We start from the raw sequence: 23,665 nt of genomic DNA on the forward strand, positions 1-23,665 counted from the left end.
TATATATATATATATATACACATATATATATATACATATATATATGTATATATATATATACATATACATGTGTGTATTAATTTTTTGTCAATATATAAATTCCAATAACAATGTAATACATGTGGAAAATACAAAATTGCATGATAATTAATACTTTAATCTTTAAAAACAATCAAACAACATGGAGAGACAAAAGTTGCAAGTTCAATAGGAAAAAGGTTAAACAATAATGTGATTGAGAAGTAATGCTGAGGTTGTTATAATGAGATGGATGCAGAGGTACAATTGCTGAAGTACTATAATTTAGTAGAATAGTTTCGAAGTACTTCTACTTCTATTTAACTATGCTACTTTGCACTTCTATTCTTCTTTTTCAGAGGCAAATTTTACTTTTACTCAATTTTTTTGACATCTCTAGTCACTTTGGTTATTAGGATTTTACATATCTTATAAAATATGATGTACTGGTATAAATGAAATTACATAACTATATATAAATTGGTTTAAATGAGCTCTAGGGTGAATTAACAACCTTATACTGTAGTATGTGATAATGAATCACTTAATTGGGCTGTTTCTCTGCAGAACAAGAACTTTTACTTTAATAATTGACTTCTGCACCTTTACTTTTTTATGCCAGGCTGGTAAAGGATAATTTTTACATTGTTACACTGACATTTTTTTGAAGCAATGCATGATGAAAACTTCTTTTTTTCCCCCTCTCCAGGGGACGTTTTGGCATAATGTGTACTCTTTGATACAAGAGTCACCCAGAGGTTACAACAATCATGTCATCTAAAAAACATGTCATCTAAAAAACCTTTGATGAACTCTAAGCTTAACATAGATCATAGAGAGAGCGGACAAGAAATGGAATGATAATTGTATCATCCGCTTTAATGGCAGCTATTACAACAATAGCGATGGTGACCTGGAGGGATGGGGGGAGCAGCGTGGACAGGCCCTCTGCGCTGACCTCTGCTCGGGAAAGGGCAAGCTCAGGCAAGAGTCAGGGCGTCAGGGGCTCGCCACCTCGTCTGGCACTCTGAACCCTCCATTCACAAGCTAACACAACAGCCAGGCATCACTGTGACCCTGTGGGTGTGACACTCAACCTTTGCCTTAACCTCCTGACCGCCGGTCACAGCTGCAGCTGACCGGCCCGGGAAGGTCAGGGCAGGGGGGTCGGCTGGAGCAGCGAGAGGGGATGGAGATGATTGAGAGGTGAGCAAGGAGAGAAGATGGAGGGAGAGAAGAGTGAAGGGTGGGTGTGAAGATGGGTGTAAAGAGCTGGGTTTTAAAGGGCTGGTTCACCCATATTACAAAGAAGTTATTGTGATTTAGTCTTTCTATACAGTTTTCTTTTTTATTCATACTGTTTTCAATTTTCTCTTAACTTGGGTAAGAGAAAACATAATAATACATTAACATTATGTCAGAATTACATCTGATGAAGTTCTCCCCCTTAACCCCCCATGTTTGTTTCTCAGGAACAGCAATAATGTCCGTGTTCAGTTTGACCCGGGCATGTTCAAAAGTGCAAAAAAGTTCATAAAATATAATAGTTCTTAATTTTTCCCCCTTTTTTTTAATGAAAAAAACACTTTTTTTTTTTTTTTTTTAAGGATTTTTTAAAAACTTTGAAATGGGTCAGTTTGACCCGCAACATAACAGGAGGGTAAAGCCTTTTTGTGATATGTCGCTCCAGCTCTTGTGCAGGGTATTCAAATCCAAAAAACCTTTGGGTGCTGCATCAGAAGAGATTAAACAAGGGAGCAAAAAAATCTGCACACTATATTAAAGCTGCAAGTTTGAACTATGCTACAAACTTTCAATCTACCAAAGATCTTTATCAGACAGTCAAAAATATATATTTATATTTTACTCATATATGATATGTAAGTATGTAAGTTAATATAACTACACACCAACTTTTGACTTCACACGGAGCACGAACAGCAATCTTGTGTCCTACCTTATCCCCAAGTGGACTTTGTCACTCTTTATAACGTGTCACCTGACCTCCTCCTTTGCCCCGTTAAAATTACTACACAACTAGAGGTCACGACCTAACAACAAACAGAAATATAGAACATAATAGGCCGCTTGCACAAATGTCCGATATGGCTGGTCTGTTTTTATTCGGTTTTCAAATCTGGGACAAAGTCACAAATATATAGTTTCATTTAAAAAGCATCTTTTGAATACCTGATAATGTTTACAGCACCAGGACGGTATTTGTTTGATTTACTCAAAATAGGTGCTCATCAGGGTCAGCCAGTATATTGATATGGTGGCAGATATTAAAAGTATTTGCATAGCTTAAAGAGTATGAAAATATGTTTTTAGTTCAATTTGTCTGAACTGACTGTTTAAGATGAGTGGAAGCAGTGAAAAGCAGAGGGAGCAGGATGGGGAGAACTATGAAAGTGCTAAGAAGACAAATGGGCTGGCCGTATGTTTTGTGTGCACATCAGCCATTGTCCCGGCCCCCATCCCCCTCTTCTGAGCTCTGTGACGACAGCACGGCCGGCTTTATACAGTCAGCTTGTACGGGAAAAATGGACATGTGCGCTCTCGAGGTCAGCCCTGAGGTCGTTTTCGAGGGTTCAGTCCTTGAATCAGCCTCACATGTTCATAACAGCTGTTTCTCTGAAATAAGGGCTGGGCCTCTTGTGATGAGTGAGTCCTGTTTGACAAGTTCAGCTTTGAATTCCTGTTCAGTTTATTGGTGACAAGGGACAAGGACTTCCATGTTCTACTGCCCAATATACTCAGCATTTACCTCTCAAGTGCCGATGAATGCCTGAACGAACTGCTGTAGATAGATAAATAGACAATAAACAGATTGATAAATAAGTAAATATCTCTTTGCATGACAGAAAAGAAAGTATTATAATGCCTTAACATGTCATGACATGACATAAACAAGAGTCTACAGCCATGCTAGCAGCTCTGTAGGGCTGTACTCATGAACTATGCTAACATACTTAAGTTTATAATGTTTACAATATATAATGTTACTTTATTATTTTAGCATGCACACAATTCAGCAGCATTGTCAGCAGGAATTTGGTCACAAACTGAAGTATTGGATTGATGTTGATACTTTGGTGATAACTTTTCACCTGATGGTGTCACATGAAACGTTAAGGCACCACTGAATTTCTTACAATTAATTCTGAATGGTACACGAACGTGTGAACCAAACTTCAAATGTCGACCTCATGATGGCACTCGAGGAAAAATCAGAGGATGACCAATGACCAATATTCTGCAGTGATGAGGCTTCTATCTGAGTGGTGCAATAACTTATGATACGACATGTACATTGTAGTTACTTTGGATAAATGTAACTATTACAGCAGGAGAGCTGATCCTCTGACTAAAGGATCACAGGATCACAGGACAGTCTCTTCTCTCCTCCACTCCAGGGCCTCTCCCGCAGCTTTGGGAGCTCCACTCTGGTGATGGTGACTCTCCGTCATGGCCGCCACTTTCTGCTCTAGTCGCCACACCTGCTCCCGGTACTTCCTGCGAATCTGGCGGTACGAACTCAAGGCTTTACTGCAATGAAAGAAACACAGAGATTCATATTTAGACACTCACATTAAGCATGCTTCCATTATGTACTTTTCCCTCTAGTGAGCCGCTATGGGTGTGGCTTGGGAGAGAGGATCCGCCCAACTTCACTGGTTAACGGCTCAGAAAGTACCTGCCTCTGGTAGGCGACGCATCACTGATGTCATGGTGAAAATTGTCGCTGAATAATCATGTTAGTGTCACAGAACTAGTTACGTCACATTTGAACTCTGTTGGTTAGCCGCTACAAAAGTTCCTGTATGGGAACAGAGGCCGAGGGGAACTAACTAGTGGGCGTAGCGAAAACACTCAGCCGCTTTCCAAAAAGTAAGTACGAAATACGCCTAATATCAGGGACACCACAGTATGACTTTTTTTTTTTTTAGCTCTAGTGCAGAATTATAATGCTGAAAGTTAAAGACATGCCGTCTATGAAACACCTTTCCTGTGATACTCACCTGTGAGCTTGTGAGAGCCGAGCAATCTGCTCTCCGTTGTCCCTCCTGTGCGATGTGCTGTCTGACAGAGCTGTGTTCAGCGAGTCTTGGACTAAAGCTAGTCTCTTCTTCAGGGCTTGTTCCCTGAAAAAAAGTAAGATCAGAAGAAATAAAGAAAAACATCATGTCAGACTCTTCATTTCAATTAAGACATCCACGTCAGACATAAACCATTTAAAATATCAGAGAATGGAATAGATGTCTTTATGATGCGCCCTTGAGCTCAGAGCGATGAGGTTGGAGTGGAGCTTTGTGTAGATATTTTCACACCTCAGGGTCAGAAGAGAAAAAGGATTCTCTCTGAAGCACCTGATAAAGACAGCAACAAGCCCTTTACATCCAAAGTCTGCATTGTGCTCATAATGTTCCTTAGCAACGGATAAAACCAGGCAACAGACGTCTGAAAGATTCATTTTCTACAAAAACACCGATATCAGCTCCCTTTTTCATTTACCTTCCTCCAGGTGGTGTAACATACAATAACAAGTTGACAGGTTTCCTTGTTAATAATAACTTCATTTATATAGCACCTTTAACAACAGTATTTATGAAGTGCTTTGACAGACAAAGCCAAGCAAACGCTGAAGGCTAAAGGCAATGAAACAACAGAAGGCTAAACTGTTCAGCCAAACAAAAGCAAGACAAAATGAGAGTGAAATGAATACAAGAAGACAATGATGCCAAATCATAGTGTCTGATTTATCAGAAAAAATACATAAAGGCAAATAAATAGTTGGGAGCATAAAAAATACACTATAAAAGGCTAATATTTACATTTATATACGTTTTACATAACCTATCAAATATGTGCTTTTTACTGACAGTATAGTATTTTAAGATATGGCCAGCTTATCAAAATAATGTGAAAAAGTGATGTAATCAAAGACGTCCTTTTGTGTGTTGTAGAGATATCTACTGATGCTAACCAGCTAGCCCCTGCTTGTCTTGTCTTGTAATACCACTTGTAGCATCAAGCTGTAGTAGGTGTACACAGTTAGCAGCTTTGTCCCTAAACCTAAAATTAAGACCTGAGAATTAAGAGTCTGAGATTCTGTGTTTATTGTTGCAATGAACATAAGTCCAGGATTTATACAGCAAGGTCTCCAATATCACTACAGTTTCATGCCTTCCAGCTTGTTGATGAGACAGCAGGCATTGGCAAAAAAGCTACAAGATCTCAAACCTAAACGACAGAATAGGTCATTTGTCAATACCACGCATAATGACACATATGACCGTGTGGTACAGAGCGGATTGTTCTAAAAATAGTGCACAAGTCATTATACATATACGTACGGTTAACGGTTGCACAAAAAAAAGGCTGCAGTTTGGTTGAAGTTAGGCTACAAAACCACTGACCAAGATTAAGGGCAAAAAAAAATCCTGGTGAGATATTATAAAATACAGTTTAAAAAGTAATTAAATGTATGTAAATGCCATAAGTGAAGTAGTTATGACGTGACTACTGGAAGTTACATAGTTACCTAAAAACTTGATGCACGGAAGTTCCATGATGTTAAAATCACATCGTTTACTTTTGTTTTCACATGGGACACGAACCCTGCTCTCCTAGGTGAAAGTCAGACATCTGTTCGACCCATCCACCCTTCCCAACCGTGAATACCTCCATTTAAACTCCACATTGCCGTCATTCATTATTGTTACGGTGACAAGAGGGCAGTGGAGGACATTTAAAATGTAAATATGGGTCGGTACAAACGACCTATGGGGTCCTTAAAAAAAAAGACACTGTACAGCAGGTTTAGGCGGCCCTCTTAGCCTAGCCTGGATCCTGGTTCGCCTTCCTCGCTTCACTGTCCTCTCACATCCCCACCAGTGCCTCCTCTCTGCTGGGCTGTTGGTCTCTTTAAGCTTCATTGAGTGAATAATCTCTGCCCGGATGGAGCTGGACTCTATGTTCTCTTAAACACAGAATCTCAGTTCAGGTGTAAGTCCATATTTTAGTTTTAGTTTTGAGAAATTATGACTTTTGAGATGAGGCAAGATTGAATCTGCATCTAATAAATGATGCAATTCTTGCACAGGGTGAAACTATGTCTGCATGTGGTCAGGAATTATGAATTGCACATATAAACATTGGACTACACTATGCAGAGAAATGTCAAAGTCTCACCTTTGCAGGACGGCCTGCAGTTCTTTCAGAATGGGTCTGGTTCGAGGATCAGTGATGTCCCCATCACTACCATGCTTAGCTGCATTTTCACAGAGCCTCTGAAACATAACATTCAATTAGGATTACCTTGAAAGTGAAAAAGCCATTCCCCATTCAATTCTGTTTAACAAGCATACTGCCTATACACAGTTATCTAAAAAGTAGCGTCACAGTGTTGTGAGCAGTTCAAAAATAGTGTTTTTTCCTCTCACAGACTGATTCATGTGAATGGTTTTTAGAGGCCTGTAAGGTAAACATATGCAGCTTTTTATTTTTTTTGTTACAATAAAAAAGCAAGAAGTAAAAAAAAAAAGTTAGAAAAATAAATCTAACTGGAGCAGAAATGCACTTGAATTGTTTTTTTCTCATCTTGATAATCACCTCGCGAGCCCTCAGATTTATCCATCCTTGTGGGGACCACTGATCTGAAGGTCGAGAGAGACCTTTGTGACACCAATCAGACACCAATGTGATTCTAGTTTAAACTGTTAACAGGATAGTTAAAAGTAAGTTATTGATTTTAACCATGTGCATCTTGAAAACATTTGTCATGAAAAAACAAATATTGAAGAAAGAAGAACCACATTTGAGGCACAAACCTCCCTGCAGCGCTCATTTCTGATGTGTCTGCAGAAAGAGACAGAAATCTCTGTGAACTTAAAGTAGCTGTTGAGCTCTTTCTCCTTTGACAATGACGGAGGTGTGTGATGCGGCATGAATCTGTGCTGCGGTGACAGGACAGCCCAGCAGAAGACCTCGTGGAACCAAAATATCCCTCTTGGCCTGGAGGGATTCTGCTTTGGTAGATGTGTGATTTCCCATGTGGGACACCCAGATTTGAATCGGGTCTGCCACAGTGGACCAACGTCCTGCTCCCTCTTGCTCATTTCACCTTGACTTTGTATTATTTGAAAATTAAAAGTCTCTGATGCCACTGCAGGAGTCGGTCCTACCTGTTGTTGGGTGTTACGATCCTCCGGCTCCTCTCTGAAGCTTTCTGGAACGAAGGCTCCAGCTGCTTCCTGCGCCTTCTGCGCCATTAAACCCCACTCCAGACACCTCAGCTCTTTCTCCTTGAGGCGGATTAAACCTCGCAGATCTGACATCTCCTCCTGAAGAAGTCAAACCATTGACCAAGTTATATACAGGAAAGATGGGTGATTGAATACAGATCAGGTGTGGAATGTAACTAAGAACATTTACTCGAGTACTGTACATCGGTAGAATTTGTACTGTAATTTACTGTTGTACTTTTACTTAAGTAAGTTTTGAATGCAGGGATTTTACTTGTAGTGGAGTAATCGCACATTATATTATTAGTACTTTTACTTAAGTAAGATATCTGAATACTTTTTTCACAACTAGCAGGTTTTACCTCCAGTTCTTTCTCTATAAGAAAATGCTGTACTTATATTTTTCTCTTGCCTGTAGTGCAATCTCAATCTAGATTGTTTTGGTGATAGTTTGGTTGATAGTTGCTGAGTGGAGGAGATGTTGGCCGTAGGGATGTCTGCCTTCTCTCAAATAAAATGGAACGAGATGGCGTTTTGCTTGTGATGCTCAAAGTGCCAAAAATTTACATTTGACTCAACAGCAACGTTTCATTCTATCATAATTCTCACTCCAAAACAATACAGATTAAATAGTGCTACACAGAGAAAATATGCATTTTTGATTTGGGGTGAACTGTCCCTTTAAAGGTCTTATGTGGAGAAGTTGTATATGACCTCTGAATTGGTCCTGTTTTGGCATTGCTTTTAATATCATATCTAAATGAATGGATTTTTGCTTTCTTTTGGTGTTGCTTGTTAGTTATGGGCTAAACAAAAATCACTCCCTTTTCCCTAAAAGTCACTCAGTAGTTTATTATGTTGCCTTAAAATAACAGCTAAAATCATTCTGATGCTACACTGACTTGCAACAGGGAGAATGATTCCTCTGCTCTGCGTAAATATGGTGAGTGGGTGTTAACTGCCACGCCATTTACTTCATCAAGAATTCCCTTTTTTTTCAGTTTTTTCAGTTTTCTTCAAGAGATGATGCTTTTCAGGTTAAATATTCCTTAAATGAGTGCTTCACCAGTTTCAGGTCTCTCAATACTCCCTGACCTTACTAGATATGAGATGTAGATCTGCCAGCAGAGTCTTGTATATTGTATGCACTGTATGTGAACTAAGTTTAGTTTTATAGAGCATCATGATCTTTTTCTGTTTTGGTTGTTTTTTTGTGTTTCTGGTCTTTATTTTTAAACCATAAATAATGATAATAACACAGCTCTTACCCTGACAGAGATGAGTTCATAGAAGAGGGAGGCCTTCTCTTTCTTGATATCAGGAGGTTTGGCGTTATCTTTAGTCACATGTCCTCCTCTAGATCGACCCTGGAGACCAGTTTCAGGGCTCATATTACCCTCAACTCCTGGGTTCGGCTTAGGTAGACGAAGGGCTGCCCGCTCTCTCTTCAGGCGCTCAATTTGCTGTCGGAGAAGAGCCTCTGGCTCCATCAGCTCAGGTGTCCTGTGGGATTACAGGTAGTGAGTGACTTGGCAGAAACATGGTCCAAGAAAAGTTCAAAAGTTCTTTATTGTTGTCACACTTCATTGAGTCACATCGGATAGCTTTTGAAGCATTTAGTTACAGGCATGTAGATGTTTGGTGGTGGGACAGGATGACATATGACCCTTCCTGTTTGCATTTTCAGTCTGTCAATGTTGACACACATTTTCCTCTTACCCGCTCCTATTACTGTGCATGAATGTACAAAGAGCACTTTCAAACGTCACCTCTGCCCCGTGTGACTCTGTGTTTCCGTCTCCTCTGTGACTCCTGCTGTGGAGAAGGAGGTGGACAGCTCTTCAGTTCCCATTTTCATGAGCTGAGTTGACGGACTGTCGGGCTGCTGCCTGTCACCGTCAGCGTCTGATGAGAGGAAAACTGTGAGCCTGACTGTGTGTGTGTGTGTGAATGACATGCATACTTGCAGTATATATAAAAGTATATGTGCACTGAGTTATAAGCAGTATTAAAACACGGTATTTAAAACACCTGCTGAGTCTGTCTGCAGGGGAATGCTTTGCTGCTTCTTGGCGTCATAAAGTGACAGCAGCTCGCTGTAGGCCTCTTCACACTCCTCACTGTCAATCACAACCACAAAAACAAAATTTGACCTCACTACATGACAAGAACCAGATTAATACGGTTAGATAGCTGACCTGTGCACACCCATTCATTTGAATGTCCTTGAATGGCCTTTGTAGGTGTTTTATGTGTGTACCAGTATCTGAGAGCCATCTGCAGGGCAGCGCAGTCAGCTTCAAGTCTGTTTACTGTAAAACTGATCTGCTCTGACTCTCCTTTCCTTCGCTCCAGAGCCGCAGTCAGACGCTCATTTCTGGCCCTCAGTCTCTCAATGCACCTGGAATAACGAGGGAGAGGATCAGAGGGTTAAGAGTAAAAAAAAGTTTCATAAAGAGTTTTAATAATACAAACAAGCATCTTAAATCAGCCCAGATTACATCTGAAAAGGTGGCAGCTCATGAAGACTTAACTAATGTTTGTTTTTGTTTTATGATGATGACTTGTAGATATTTTACTTTTTATTCAATTTCATTTACATTGAAAATGGAAGATGAACATTTTAAGTGCTCCTCTTGCCTTACATGTGGCCTTTGATTAAAAAAAAACACAGCAATAAAAGCATGTATTAGAATAAACAAAGTACACCTGTAAATGTGCCAGAACTGTTTTGTCAAAGATAATTTGACTTAACAGTAAATGCTAAAAATGCAAAGTGCTTAAAGATGGTTAAAGAATATATTATATATATTTTTATTATCAAATAATTCAATTTTTTGTGATATTTTCAGTGTTTGCTTTGGAAGCAATCCAAAAGTGTTCAGATTAGATTACACATTTTTTTGTAATCCAATGGATTCTGTTACTTACAAAAAAAATGCCATGTCATTTTTACTCAGTAACATATGACACGCCCTATGGGGGAAGAAACAGTTTTCCTTCAAAGGTCATAGCTATCAGAGATCACAATTTAAAAAAAAGTACATATGTAAACAAAAACTGTAAAAGACAGACTTTTTTGCCATTTATTCATGACATAAATCTTGGAAGGTCACTTGGACCCAGTGGTGGAATGTAACTAAGTACATTTACTACAAGGATTGTACTTGTACTTATCTTGATTCTCTCCTTTTCATGCCTGAGGTTATTTTTTTTAATTACATGAATATGATATTTATAGTGCTAGTCATGTAAGAAAAATGATCTTTGTAGACCTTTATACACACCATAAAAAAGTAACAAAAATACTCGGACATTACATTTTGACTTATTCACAATGTTTAAAGGATGTCAATGGTTACTGGACCAAAACTATATAAATATAACAATATAAATAAATGTAAAATAAGGGTCTACTGTGTGCTGTAGCTTTTTTTTCCTGAGCTACTCCTCATCACACTCGCCTGTTCAGTCGTTCTGTCTCAGACTCCAGGCTGATGGGGCTCGGACAAGGACTGCATGAGTTCACAGAGCCCACTGGAGAACTGTCCCCACCCACGGACAGAGGCGTCACAGCCCTGGCTGATCTTCTGTGGAGTAACGGGGAACCAGGGAAAGGAGGAGAGGCCCAGTCTGGACTGAGAGCCCCAGCTGGGGGCCGGTAGGAAGGAGAGCGACTGCCAGACCTCCAGGCCTTATGGAGACCAGCCAGCTGAGAGGTAAGAAAAGAGACATTTATTTTACATTTTTTTAACTTGTTAATTGTTAATTAACAATAACGTGTAGTATTTATGTACCTGCACTCCTTAAATTGATTCATTTTTGTGCATATTTATATTCTACCTTACCCGTGTTATGAATAAAACCCTCCCCCACCTTGCTCTTCTCCTCCTCCATCAGGTTGATGGTGCTCTGGGCTCTCTCCAGCCCCTCCTGGTGACTCTGCAGGGAGCTCCTGAGAGCAGAGTCTCTCTTCTCCAGATCCAGGATGTCCTCCTGAAACTGGTCCTTCGGTGGGCCTGGTGGGCATGTAATCCCAAACTCTATTTCCATTTCCTCCAATATCTGCAACCAGTGAGCCAAAATTACTGAAGGGGCTGCTGGGAGTCTAAAGATAGCCGGAACAATGACATATTTTCTTCTAAATTTGCCAATTAAAATTCAAACAGAAGCAGCAATGATCTCTGTGAAACATCTATTGACCTTATAGTATTTTTTTTATTAGAGAATGGCTCTGAGTATTATTCTGATTGATTGTGTTGAAGGTGTAAGTACATTTGACCTTACATTACTTTTAAAAAATGTAATAATTGCAGCTGTAACGACAGAAATTCAAATATGTCAAGAACCCTGAGGGTTTGTTCCAGTTTTTATACCTGAGCGGCTTTAACCCAGCTCTCCTGAGCTGCTCTCAGGTGCTCTCTGTGCTTGTCCTGGTCAGAAGCTGTGATGGGGGCGGCCCAGGACCTTTTACTGCTGATGGAGTCCTCCACTGACGATAACACCGCCTGGAGTTTAGTCCAGACTACACCACCGCCCCCTAGTGGAGGAAATGTAGAGGTGCAGATTATCATGTTAGACAAAGTGAGGGGCAGATTAACAAATATTGAGACAATTGTAGATATAAAAGTTTTTAGTTTACTGTGCTATTGTATCAAGATAACTTGTGGTCTTTTACAGAATAATATATTTAACGGAGAGACACTGCAGGCAAAGAAAGGCCAATTTTTTAATGCACAGGCGAATTTTGAGTTTCTTTCAGACAAGTGGAAAAACAACATTAAAAAACCCCTCGCATCTACAGGTTACACCAACAGTTAGCATTAGTAAATGAGCACTGAGTAAGCATTTGAATATTTAAACATAAAAAAATATGAAAAATGTTACTACAAAAAAATATTGTCTTAATGAGAGTAACTGGGTTTCATGGTGATATCTACTAGTTAAAAATGTTTACTGTATTTATTTGTAATGTCATGCAAAATGTATGGTATATTACATTGGACATCTTTCAAGGCTTTTTTCGAACAACAAGTTAATACTGAGCCAGAATTCTTCACTTCAAAGGCACTTACACCACCACTAACATCAAACTTCCCATTTTCATTCCTATCTATATTATTAAGGGCTATATAGAAATGTTTGTTCATATATCATTCATAGCCTGATTTATATAACATATCATTCCTGAAAACATGGCAAAAAAATTAAAAGATATTTTTTATGGCTGTTGACAGTATTTTCAGATTTTTTTAAGTGATAAAAAATATATATTCACAATTCCCTCTGTAAAAATATTTAGCTCTAATATGTCAAATAAATAAATAAAGATAAAACAATTTTAAACCTGGCTTACCTAACGTTTGGATTTCTGCTTTGAAAATGCAAGCTTGCACACATTTAATAAGTTAATTGTTCACTAGCATATTTAAACATAAAACAAATCCCAAACTGTAATACAAAAAATAAATGTCTTAATATAAGTAATCAACTGGGAAGTTTTATGGTGATATATTTTAGTTAAAGTCTGTAATTAGTGCATAGCCTTAAAATGATACATCTTCTGTTGGACAGTTTTTGTCCGGCCTGATTGAAGGAAAGATCACCTCCATGCAAAGCATCCAAAACATGTGTTCTACTTAATAAAGGCAAAGTTATGTGGACTGTGTCTGTGCAAACCTCGTTCAGTCAGCAGAGGTTTAGTTGCAGCCAAGGCGATGTTCCTCTCTGGGCTGCTTCTGGACACCCTGTGGGACAGGAGGTCTGGGACCCGAGGCCTGGATGGTCCTGGTGGTCTCAGGTCCCCTGCTTCACTGCAAAATACCAGCAGCATCAACATTTCTGCTAGTAAATAGATCTGTGTTTACTTTGGGACCAGCTATAAGCAGATCAATGTATAATTGAACCCAAATTGATTAATTCAGATCGACTTTATGGCTCATATCGATGCAATAGTGTCATAAATCTCATTTCTAATAAATCTCTTTACCACAGTTACCTTGGTGCCTTTAATGACCCCATCTTCTTGTTCAGTTCAGCTATGATGCTGAGCAGCGTTCCCACTTCAGCCTCACACTGAGCCAGTTCTGCTGGCGAAGGCTCCAGGTTTGCTATAGCGTCAGAGCCCTCAGGGTCAAGGGTCATGTGGTCGATTGGGGTCATCACCTCCCTGTCACACACTGACCCAGCATCCAGGCTGTCACATCTGACCAGGCACGAATCCTGCAGACACACAGAGTTGTATTTGGATTGAAGGAAAATAATCTGCCATATCATTATTTTAGCTTTTCAAGGAAAATAAAAGCAAATTTCTTTTTTTTTTTTTTTTTTGTTCTAGTCATATTAGTGGATGCTCTTCCTGCCTCATCCATTGAAGAATAATTAGACTTAGCAAAATAATATGGCATGCTCTTGAACCAGGCATTGTTTCTTCACTGTTTAGCGGCTATTGTTTTGAGCAGCGGAAAAGGAGGAAACTAAAACATCCTGAGATCCAACTTCCTGCCGTGCAAATATTTGTAGACCGAACATCTTTTGTTGTGCACAAAGAATGTCAGCTAAATAAATTCTCTTTTATTCTTCTATAATGTTATGATGCCTATAAATATGCCAAAATGATACAATTAGCATTAGCTTCCTTTTCATGGTGTGAATTCTAACATATATTGTGCAGGCGATTGTTGGCGACATGCTTTAAATTCCTTATCCAGCCAGCAAAACATCCACCTCTTCCGATTCAGAGTCACAGGAAGGCATTCAAGCATGCAATGGGCAATAAGTAATGGACGCCTTGCTTTGGTCACTGTATAAACACTCATATTTACAATATCTGGCCATTTAGAGTCACAAATTCACTGAGTATTTACATGTGGGAAGAATATCACTCATTTAATGTACAGCTATAATACACTGATGTCACTCAGTCAGCATTATTAATCACTAAACGTTCTGCTCTTATTCACATTGTTCAAACCAGGTTTTTATGCCAAGGCATGCTGCTGTAATTCTGTATAATCATTTAGTCTGTGGATCTTGTTTGAGGACAGAGTGCATCTTATTAGCCAGGAATTTCACAGATAACTGGTTTAAAATACTCTACAGTCTTATCTGAAATCCACCCAAAAAGCCATGCAACAACCAGTATAAGTGACATATTTTAAAGAGAAACACTAAAACACGCTCAGCCTACCTCCATGTTTGTGATCCTGATGTCTGCAGCAGTGATTTACTTCCTATTGAGACTGTTCAAAACTTATAATTGAACACATGAAAAAATGAGAGGATGTTTTCTTCAATCCTGCTGTTTCTGCCTTTACTATATTTTCCTATAATTTGTCAGGCACTGCTGCAGTCTGCTCTCTTCATGTCTGCCCGACAGTGTTTAGTGTGATGAGTGAGGTAAGTGGAAAACACTGAGAAAGTCATCCCCACCCATTCCCCGTCACTTTGTGTCCTTTCCTGTTTTGTCCCCATTTAGCTTCCATGCCTTTTTAGTAGTAGACTCTGAGTAACCCCTGTTTTAGCTGCTCTGTAAAGTTGTGTAATTTAAAAAAATGCACAAGGTTACAGTCAATTTGGACCATGACACTGACTTAAGAGACATGTTAAATGGTGTTTTTCCAGCAGTTTCTGCTGCATTATTGTACCTGAAAGCTTTCAGTGGTACACAGCAAAAATCCCAGTGTACATTGTACTCTATAAGAGTACATTTAACTCCAGTTTCAGTGCTTATATAGGTCCAAGAGTTTGGTGTTCACTGAACTCCATCAAAAGTGTAAAACATATACTCCAAATAAAGAGTTACATTTGAACCCTCTGAGAGTACAATTGTACTCCGTCACTGGTACTTTTAGACACTACTTCAGTGCTTTGTGACACTTGCAGTGTAATCCTAAAGCTCCCAGAGAGTAAAATATATACTCTAGTTTAGTAATTTGTAGCACTTTGCAGAGCTGATTATTTAACACTCAGAGTGAGAATGTACTCTATGACTGGTGTACACCAAACACTTTTGAGGTGAATTGTTAACACTTAAAGAATTAGTAGTCCTCACAAAAGTTTCCTGAAATATAATATCTTTATTATTACAATACATCCCAACAAGTATCTTGTCTTGTTATGGAAGTTAACTCTTGTTACAAGGACATAAAACATCTTATGTTAGAAGCCATGGTGCAAAAAAAAAAACCCCTGTAAAATCAATTTTTGCAAAAATAATTGTCAAGATGAAAAACAAAAAGGGGGCAATCACTTACGTAATACATTTCTTATACAAAAACGTGCACCAGCACCACATACTGATCAGCTCTGTCAAAACCAAAACATAACAAATTTATTGTTATAATAGTTATTACCATATATTCTAACAAGTATCTTGTCTTGTTATGGAAGTGAACAGTCAACTGTTGTTACAAGGACGTAAAACTTGTCTTAAGTTATGGAGCCGTGGTGCAAAAAAAAATAAATAATAATAATTTTTTGCAAATATAATTGCCAAGATGAAAACAGCGTGCAACCACTTAACACATTTCTTACACAAAAACATGCACAGGCACCACATATTGATCTTCTCTGTCAAAACCATACGTTGTCTGCAGATCAAATGGCTTAAACATGAGCAACTCATCAACTTTCAGCAGGGAAACATTTTCAGAAAATCCCTGTCTGACATGAAAAGAATGAAAATGCTCTGCAAAACTAAGTGTCTCAAAATCTTCTGCTAGAAGAAAATAGTCTCCATTAAATGCAACAATGTCTTTTATCTGACTGAATACTGGGAAATCCTCTTCTATGTTTGAACAAACCAGAAGACCTGGGCGATACTCTGTCCCAAAACAGGTGATCCAAGGTGTCACATCAACTTCACAGTCCAAGTCAACCTGCTGTTCTTCAGCAATTATTTCACCATTTGCCAAGGCATTGAGCTGAACAGTTTTTACTGGACCACAGTCAATACTTTTAAATGGCACTGATTCCCAGTGGTATGCCACAGCCATCTGATGTTTTTTAGCTAATGACTTTGTTATATTTTTGAAATTTTTTATTGTGTTCTTGAAAAACCTATGTTTGGCTTCAAACCTCATCGCCCAAACATGAAGAATTGGACCTATTTTTCGAATGGATCTGGGGTAATGAATCATGAAGTGATGTTTGGGAATCATTTTGCGATGTGAATAAAGCCCTTTGAAAAGTTTATGATGTTCAAGAATGAGATGTTTCAGACATACTGTCATGCCATCAGTAATGACAGGAGAAAATATGATGTTGATGATTTGCAGCAGAAGCAGCAAGAGTCTCCAATGTGCATTTCCTTCTTGGACAACATCTCCAAATATCAAGGGCACATTCCGGATCAAGCAAAATGTCTGAATGGCATTGAGACCAATTCCATTTCCATTCTGCTCTAAGTTGATTCTGGTTGGTCGATTCTTTCTCTCTACAAAGCCATAATTGTATGCATATATCCTGTTACAAATATCTGTCTTGGATATGATGTTGTTGTCTGAGAGATAACCAAAAAGCAACTTCAGCTCAAATTGCCCAACTCCTTCCAATATGTCATGCATAATGTCTACAGCATAGTTATCAGAAACATCAAAGTACTGTAGATCATTGAGTAAACATGTTCGCTTCACTCCAAATGTTGATGGCAGTGAAGGATCTGCCTTCAAATCATTGCAATGCTGAGCATGCAATACTTTGTTGCGCAGTGTTATTCTTGGATCATCATCACTGAAAACTGTCTGTGAGGTTTGTTTGTCTACCAGACAAAAGCGGCAAAAATAGTTCGAACTGAATGATTCAACATACCCAAGTAAGGAGTGCAATCCCAAATTGTCCCCTGTCACTTGTGCAATTGTTCCATAAACTGGTTCATCAGAGAAAGGAACTTCAACTCCTGTACACTCAAGGACTTTCAGATCATGTACGATGGGTTCTAAAATGAAATTAAATCCATACTTTTTTACATCCTCTGTATGAAAAAGTGCCAAAAGATGAATATTCATAAGCGCTGAGTTTATCTTTGGAGACAGATTTCGTAAAATAAAGTATATACTTCCAATCTTATGGATACCATGTTTGGATCCTAGTGGATTTGCCACTTCAAAATCATCATAGAATATCTGTATTTGGAGAGAGTTTGGTTTTTTAGAGAAGAGGGGGTGATCTTTAAAATAACTCCCATCACAGAAATCTTTATAAAACCCAGTCTTCTCACAAGGCCGCAAAATATGATTTAAAATCTCTCTGTTGTTGAATATAAACTTCAGCGTTTCCAAAAGAGGAATGTACACAAATTTGTCTGTCACAGGAACCTGATCGTATGTGCCAGTGGTTCGATTCCTTCTGGTGTCATACCTCACCCCTAGAGCGACCTCAACAGGTTCTACAAGACCCCATTTCTCACTGAAATGTTTTTTCCATTTTGTCTCAGTGTTCAGTTTGCTAAATGGATTTTCAAGGTTTTCAAAATAATCATCAAATTTTGTTCTCATGTCCTCAACATTAGGGAGCAATTTTACAACATCATCTTTCACATTTGAATGTAGTTCCTCTACAAGCTCCTCCATATTTTCAACAACAGTCTTTATGACATTAGTAGCCACACCACAGCTTTGGAGTTTTGCAATAAGGGATGCACACATTTCTTGGGTATGTTGCCTAGTCTCATTACAGCTTTGAGAATTCACTGGTTGCTCTGAAATTGAAGCTGACATTGTTTGCTGATCGGATACACCAACTGAGGGAGTGACAGTCGGAGTGACAGATTCATCATCAATTTGAACTAGACTTTCAGGACTATGCTTGGAATGGAGATGTTTCCTGAATCCAGAAAAAGTGCAAAACCTCTGACGGCATCCATTATGGTCACACAACAAATGAAACTTCTTGCCGGGAAAAAAGGCATGTGTAAGTTTGAGATGACGGAGCAACTGCTGGATGGTGACAAAAGTAGACTGGCAAACAAAGCATTTATACATCACAACTTGAGTTGAGGAGCTTTGCCCTGAGGTCCTTGACTCTGGGAGTTTCGCGAGAAAGCCCCACATCGATATTGTAGACAGTGGTTTGCACAAATGTGTACAGGCTGTTTAAGGCCTGGTCATAGGAGATCCCAAACACATAATGCGTCTTGAACAGTTCATCAAAGGCTGAAAGGGAAGACCCGGCCTTGCAGGGAAGGAGCTCACCATCCATCGCAATGTAGTAATCATGGATGTTTTTTCTTGTGATGCCAACTGCCAGGATGTAGGGCTGCCTCCGCTGGGCTGGACCAGAGTGTTCTTGTAGGCTTCGGCCCGACTGCAAGATAACACAAAAGTGTAACTACACTATACATCTTTTTTTATAGCAAAGTCAGAAATCTGACAGCACAGTTGGAGGATTTCAAGAAAAAAAAAGAAAACGTATTTATGTGACTTGCTATTTATAATATTATAAAAAATGTTTTTATGTATTGCTATTTATTTTTTTATAAATTCTGTATAGAAATGTGTTTGTATTTATTGCTATTTATGAAGTTATTATATAAAGATGTTTATATCTATTGCTATTGATACCATTATTATAAAAATGTGCTTATATTATATTTATTGCCATTTACATTTATAAATTATTTGTGGAAAAGTTTCACAAGTCTAAATAGAGGAATTATGGAAGAACAGATTAAGTCAACCCTTTTAACAATATTCTTAGATCCAGATATTTCCTGGCTGAGATTTACTTATGTTGAGTATGTTGTCGTGCTACCCCATCATGTGAAAATGCACTTGGGTAAGTTCCTCTGTATCAACAGAAATGATAATTGGTCAAAACATTTGTTTGTTTTTGGAATGTGGATTCCACTCGTTGATATTGGATGCTTTCAAAATGGAAATCAGGATACACTGACCTTATGAAACTTCACTACGCGATCCACAGCTTCCCGGATACTGATCTTCACGGCTCCCTTCTTTCCACTTGGTGGCAGGAGGTAGACAAGCAGGAGAACTGAGGCCATGTCACTATCCCAACCTGAGAAGAGGGGATGAGAAACTCAACTTCAGTATGAGATGCACCTGACAAATCAATATCAACACTCATCAGGCTCTTGAAAAAAATACTATCAGCACAACCACATCACTGTCAACACAATAAGACAACATTTGAAATGGTGGGTGGAGATACACAGGGAATTCATTTATGTCACTTACCTGGGACCTCCTCATCTCCATCCTCATCAGGGTTCTCGTCTGCAGACTGAATGAGATAGTCAAGGTGCGGGGTTTTGCTGAGGTTTTTGGCTTGTTCAATTACTTTCGCCTTCAGGAGTGTTCCCCATTTCTCCAAGAATTTTGATGAAGTCTCTGCTCCAAACAACAGCTCAAAGTCTTGTAGAACCTAAAGGGGAGGAAGTGCAAGCAAGTGCATGTGTACTTGATGATGGTGGCAATGGAAGGAAGGTACCACTTTCATCTTTACAAAGCTGTTATTGATGGAAAAAAACATTATCAAACTAATTAATGTGAACTTACAAGGCCTTTTGTGTCAAGGAACCTTGGGAAAACTGTAAGCACTGTGCTGCATCGCTCTGGATCATGGATCAACTTTTGTCTGTGCTGGAAGGTTGCTCTCATTTTCATGAAGATCTGTTCTTCATCTGTGCTGTGTTTCAGTAGAGATATGGCCTCGCAGCACTGGTCTCCCTCCAGCTGTTGCTCTTTAGTCACTTTCCTCTCCAACTCTGGTCCGCTGCTGTCTGAGGTTTGAGAGCTCCTTCTCCGAACTCCACTGCTACGGCCACTGCTGAGTTCTCGCTGTGTGTTTTTAAGCTTCCAGGCAATGTAGCCCTCGTTGCTATCTGCATCAAAGAAATGCTCCTAAAAACAAGTTTGAAAATAAATTAAGAAATTTGAGCATGGTAAGACACCTGGTGAAAGAAACTATAAGATGAAAATACATCAAAACATTATTCATTCATCAACAAAATTTAAAAACAAAATATTGAGCTTAACACAGTCCTGAATTTGCTGTCATTTTCAAGAATGTTAATTGCCCTCCTTACTGCCTGATCAAGAAAAACCTCTATGTCTATTGCTCCTATGAAAAAACAATATTTTTTATTATTATAATTTGAAAAGTTGGTAAACTTCTCGTTAAAATATATACTCACATAGCCCTTTTTCGAATAGGGATCTTTCAGAGCAGGGAACAGTGTTACAATCCCCAATGCATATTGTGTTCTTTTGTCCTTTGGCGGAGCACTTCTATGGGGGTAAATGATAGGTTGCATTGACAGGGAAAAAAGCTGTATGACAATTTACAATGGGGACTCTGAGGTCAACTCAAATAAACTAGTAAACAATATATAAGTATATAAGTAGCATGGACTGACTAAATCTATAAGGCTGTGTGTGTCTTCCAGATGGGTAATGATTAATTTAGATTAGAATATCTGTATATATGAAATAACTTGTTTACTGGCCATGGTTGTACTGATAATCTCATTTGATTACAATCACCTGTTTTTTATAAACAACATGTCTGCAATCAAACACTATGAATATGCTCTTGACTGCATCGTGTACAAGGAGTGTTTGACTTACCCATACTTTTCCAACATATCAGCAACAACAATGTTGACAAGTTCACGGCGTGTTCGATCCTTCATCTCTCCCTTAGTTGCATATTCTTTAAGTATTTTCTCCCCTCCAGGCTTTTGTTCCAGAACTCTCTTGACAAGCTTGAAAACAAGCAAAAATAAGACAAAACAAAAAACTGATGTCAAAAACACATTTAGAACTTGGCAAAAGAATGTACAAAAAAACTCACCTCTTTGGCCTGTGAAGACCTGTCATCAATATGCTGACTCTTTTGGGACTTTGGGATGTCATCATCAATGCATGGTCTTTTTGGAGACATCAGAAAGGTGTCATCAATGTGCTGTCTTTTTGGAGACATCAGAAAAGTATCACTCTCGGATGAGCGTGATGATAGTGACAAGGTGTCCGTGCATGAAGATGCAGGAGAGTCTGAAAAGTCTGAAAAGATGGAGCACATCATTTTCAAAAATATTAGTTAGGTATGGTTTCTTGAATTGACTGACAGTTTAAACTGAAAGAAGGTGATAAGGATTAGCTGCAGCCAAGCCATACCCCCCATCTGCAATTTTTCTGTGAATTTAGCATTCTGATCTATTAAAGAAGTGCTAACAATAGTGGTTGATACGGCCACATTTTGAGCAATTCAGGCCATGGCAGACAGTCTAATAGCTGATAACTGAGTGCTCAGGTCAGTATTCTTATCAGTCGACATGTTTCATAGGTAAATGGATCAGTTCTGAAAACAATAAAAGGCAAATTCTGTCTAACTTAATCTAATCATTTTTGTATAGTTACGTCAATTTCAATGATCACATGATAATACTGTAACTTTGAAAAGTACAATTTCATCAAATGACCACTTACCAGTGACTGAAAGAGTGTCGACAATTGTCCACAGGATGTCTGTTTTTTCCTCCAGAATGTCACTGAATACCTCTTCATCGACCTCTGTTCCAGTGTCATCCAGCACATATATGTCTTTTTCATTGGGTATACTGAACTTCATTTTAGCTTTGAATACAGAGAAAAAAAATAAATGAAGTTTGGGGTGCATTATTGTTCATCTTACAGTGTTTCCCACAGACCAGGTAGCAATGTGTGGTGCTCCACATTCTTGTGGTGCTCCAAATTATTTAAATATATCACTTTATCATCATTTTAAACCTTTTTAGGTGAGAAAGTAGCCGTTTAGATCCCCAGTGCGTCGTTAATTTGTCTAAATACCAGCTGTTTACAATTTTGTTCGGACGAATTCGGCGCTACTCAAGCTAGCCGTCGTAAGCAACGCACTTCCGGTTACATTCACAAAAATAAAACGCCCGTTGCCCTTTATAACGTTAGAATTTGTGCTTTTACTTTGAAAACAGGAAGCGAACCTACCCTCGATGTAGCTAGCTTGAAGCAGCCGCTTTGACTGCTCTCGTCCCGTTAACGGCATTTAAGGAAACCATTAAATATGCCTTAACGTTACCGGAGAGTGTTGGCAGCTCAGAGACCGGCCCGGTTCATTGTAAAACATGTATTTATTGATGTGAATGTGTTTTCTGTGTGTTGGCTAACGTCACAGACGTTACAGTTTTTTTAATGTCCTAGAGAGGAAAAAAACAAAACAGAATAATTTTGTGGCGGTCGGTCTCTATTCTGTGGCGGTGCGCCACAGAGTGGTCTATGTTTGGGAAACACTGTCTTACTACCACCACAGACACAAGACAAATTAACAAGTTAATTTCCCAAGAACACAATATACCTATCGTTTAGGCTACAAGAAGCAGACACATTAACTTACCCTCCTTGAGAAATTCTGAATGTGAGGCTCCATTTAGTTTGACGTATTTCTTCTTTCCTTTGTACTGTACTTTGAACAGCATTGCTGTAGACCTCCCACAACTGCACATAACACAAACATACAATTAGTGCGCAGTTACCCATTAGCAACGTAACTTCAGGCGGGAGTCGGGAGCTTTTAAGTAGCTTCGGTAAAGCTAGCCACCGGGAGAGACTATCTTATTTTAAGATAGCTAACAAAAGAAATCTGTGTTTTTCTTTGTCAAATAACCTGCTTAACCGTGATTAACATTACAAACACAATATCAATTCTGATAAATTAAACATTTGCAGTGCCGTTACAACCGATATAGCAAGTTAGCTAAACCACATTGAAACCGTGTTTGCCCCCTTAATGTATTACCGTTAAGGTTTTTAGATATTTACGGATTGAAACGTGAAAAAAATATTCCATGCATTGAAACGTGAAAAAAATATTCCATGCATTATTTATTCACTTCAGTTTCTTAGCCTACCTGCAGTCCCGCGGGGCTGTTGAAGACGTCGGTTAGTGTCGTGGCTGCACTCCTCAATGATGCGACTGGATTCAACCAATGAGAGGGCGTGGAGCGCTGATGACGAAATCGAAACCTAACTCTTGGTGCGGCCGGGAAAGACTCAATCAAGAAATAGACTCTCAGGGAGTCTATCATTGTAAAATAAACACTACAAAAACTCTACACCAACACTATGCATAGAAAGAACACCAGAGAGAGATTATGGTGCAACCTGCAAAGTGTACTTTGTGCCAGTTGACACCAAAGTGTTAAATATTCTACTCCCGTCATCAAAACTCTGGGATTTTAACACTTTGGCATTTGCTGTGTACATTATTGTACCACTGAAAGCATTGAGACAGATTCTGTAGAATTGTGCTTACAAGTGATCAACTTGTATGTGTGCTTTTTTAAATCTAGTGATCACCACAGATTTTTTTAAGCCTGAAAATAATGTTTGTGTATCAGGGAATAAAGTGGAAAATGTTATACAAAG

At 38.8% G+C, this 23,665-nt stretch overlaps 2 protein-coding genes across 3 annotated transcripts; both read right to left on the reverse strand.

Annotated features, from left to right (window-relative positions):
* Positions 1-978: 978 nt before the first annotated feature.
* On the reverse strand, positions 979-14,633 carry ushbp1 (Usher syndrome 1C binding protein 1). The gene is made up of 14 exons (XM_059341403.1): positions 14,455-14,633; positions 13,264-13,487; positions 12,945-13,078; positions 11,642-11,805; positions 11,142-11,330; positions 10,730-10,977; positions 9,526-9,666; positions 9,297-9,385; positions 9,035-9,170; positions 8,534-8,768; positions 7,206-7,364; positions 6,214-6,311; positions 4,041-4,163; positions 979-3,567 (listed from the first exon to the last, which is right to left on the reverse strand). The coding sequence occupies exons 1-14, from the start codon at positions 14,458-14,460 to the stop codon at positions 3,402-3,404; spliced, it is 2,112 nt and encodes a 703-aa protein (XP_059197386.1). The 5' UTR covers positions 14,461-14,633; the 3' UTR covers positions 979-3,401.
* Positions 14,634-18,239: 3,606 nt separating this feature from the next.
* On the reverse strand, positions 18,240-22,722 carry LOC131977144 (uncharacterized). 2 transcript variants are annotated; one of them, XM_059340347.1, is made up of 9 exons: positions 22,635-22,722; positions 21,713-21,859; positions 21,078-21,277; positions 20,852-20,988; positions 20,419-20,512; positions 19,781-20,125; positions 19,460-19,646; positions 19,159-19,280; positions 18,240-18,569 (listed from the first exon to the last, which is right to left on the reverse strand). In XM_059340347.1, the coding sequence occupies exons 1-9, from the start codon at positions 22,714-22,716 to the stop codon at positions 18,240-18,242; spliced, it is 1,644 nt and encodes a 547-aa protein (XP_059196330.1). In that variant the 5' UTR covers positions 22,717-22,722. The 2 variants fall into 2 exon arrangements, with proteins under 2 accessions (XP_059196330.1, XP_059196329.1); XM_059340346.1 differs by having other exon boundaries at positions 21,078-21,286.
* Between the last annotated feature and the right edge of the window lie 943 nt (positions 22,723-23,665).

Source organism: Centropristis striata, chromosome 9, assembly GCF_030273125.1.
Source record: "Centropristis striata isolate RG_2023a ecotype Rhode Island chromosome 9, C.striata_1.0, whole genome shotgun sequence".
Taxonomy (NCBI): domain Eukaryota; kingdom Metazoa; phylum Chordata; class Actinopteri; order Perciformes; family Serranidae; genus Centropristis; species Centropristis striata.

Excerpts from the sequence above, each read along its gene's own strand:
- ushbp1 (XM_059341403.1), bottom strand. Across the intron at positions 6,312-7,205 it reads ATCGTAACACCCAACAACAG|AGGCTCTGTGAAAATGCAGC; the intron begins GTAGGACCGACT and ends GTTATGTTTCAG. Across the intron at positions 4,164-6,213 it reads CTGCAGGCCGTCCTGCAAAG|GGAACAAGCCCTGAAGAAGA; the intron begins GTGAGACTTTGA and ends ACTTTTTTTCAG.
- LOC131977144 (XM_059340346.1), bottom strand. The coding sequence starts at position 22,716 with ATGCTGTTCAAAGTACAGTACAAAGGAAAGAAGAAATACGTCAAACTA. Across the intron at positions 20,989-21,077 it reads GGTCTTCACAGGCCAAAGAG|CTTGTCAAGAGAGTTCTGGA; the intron begins GTGAGTTTTTTT and ends CTTGTTTTCAAG. Across the intron at positions 20,126-20,418 it reads CCTATTCGAAAAAGGGCTAT|GAGCATTTCTTTGATGCAGA; the intron begins GTGAGTATATAT and ends ACTTGTTTTTAG.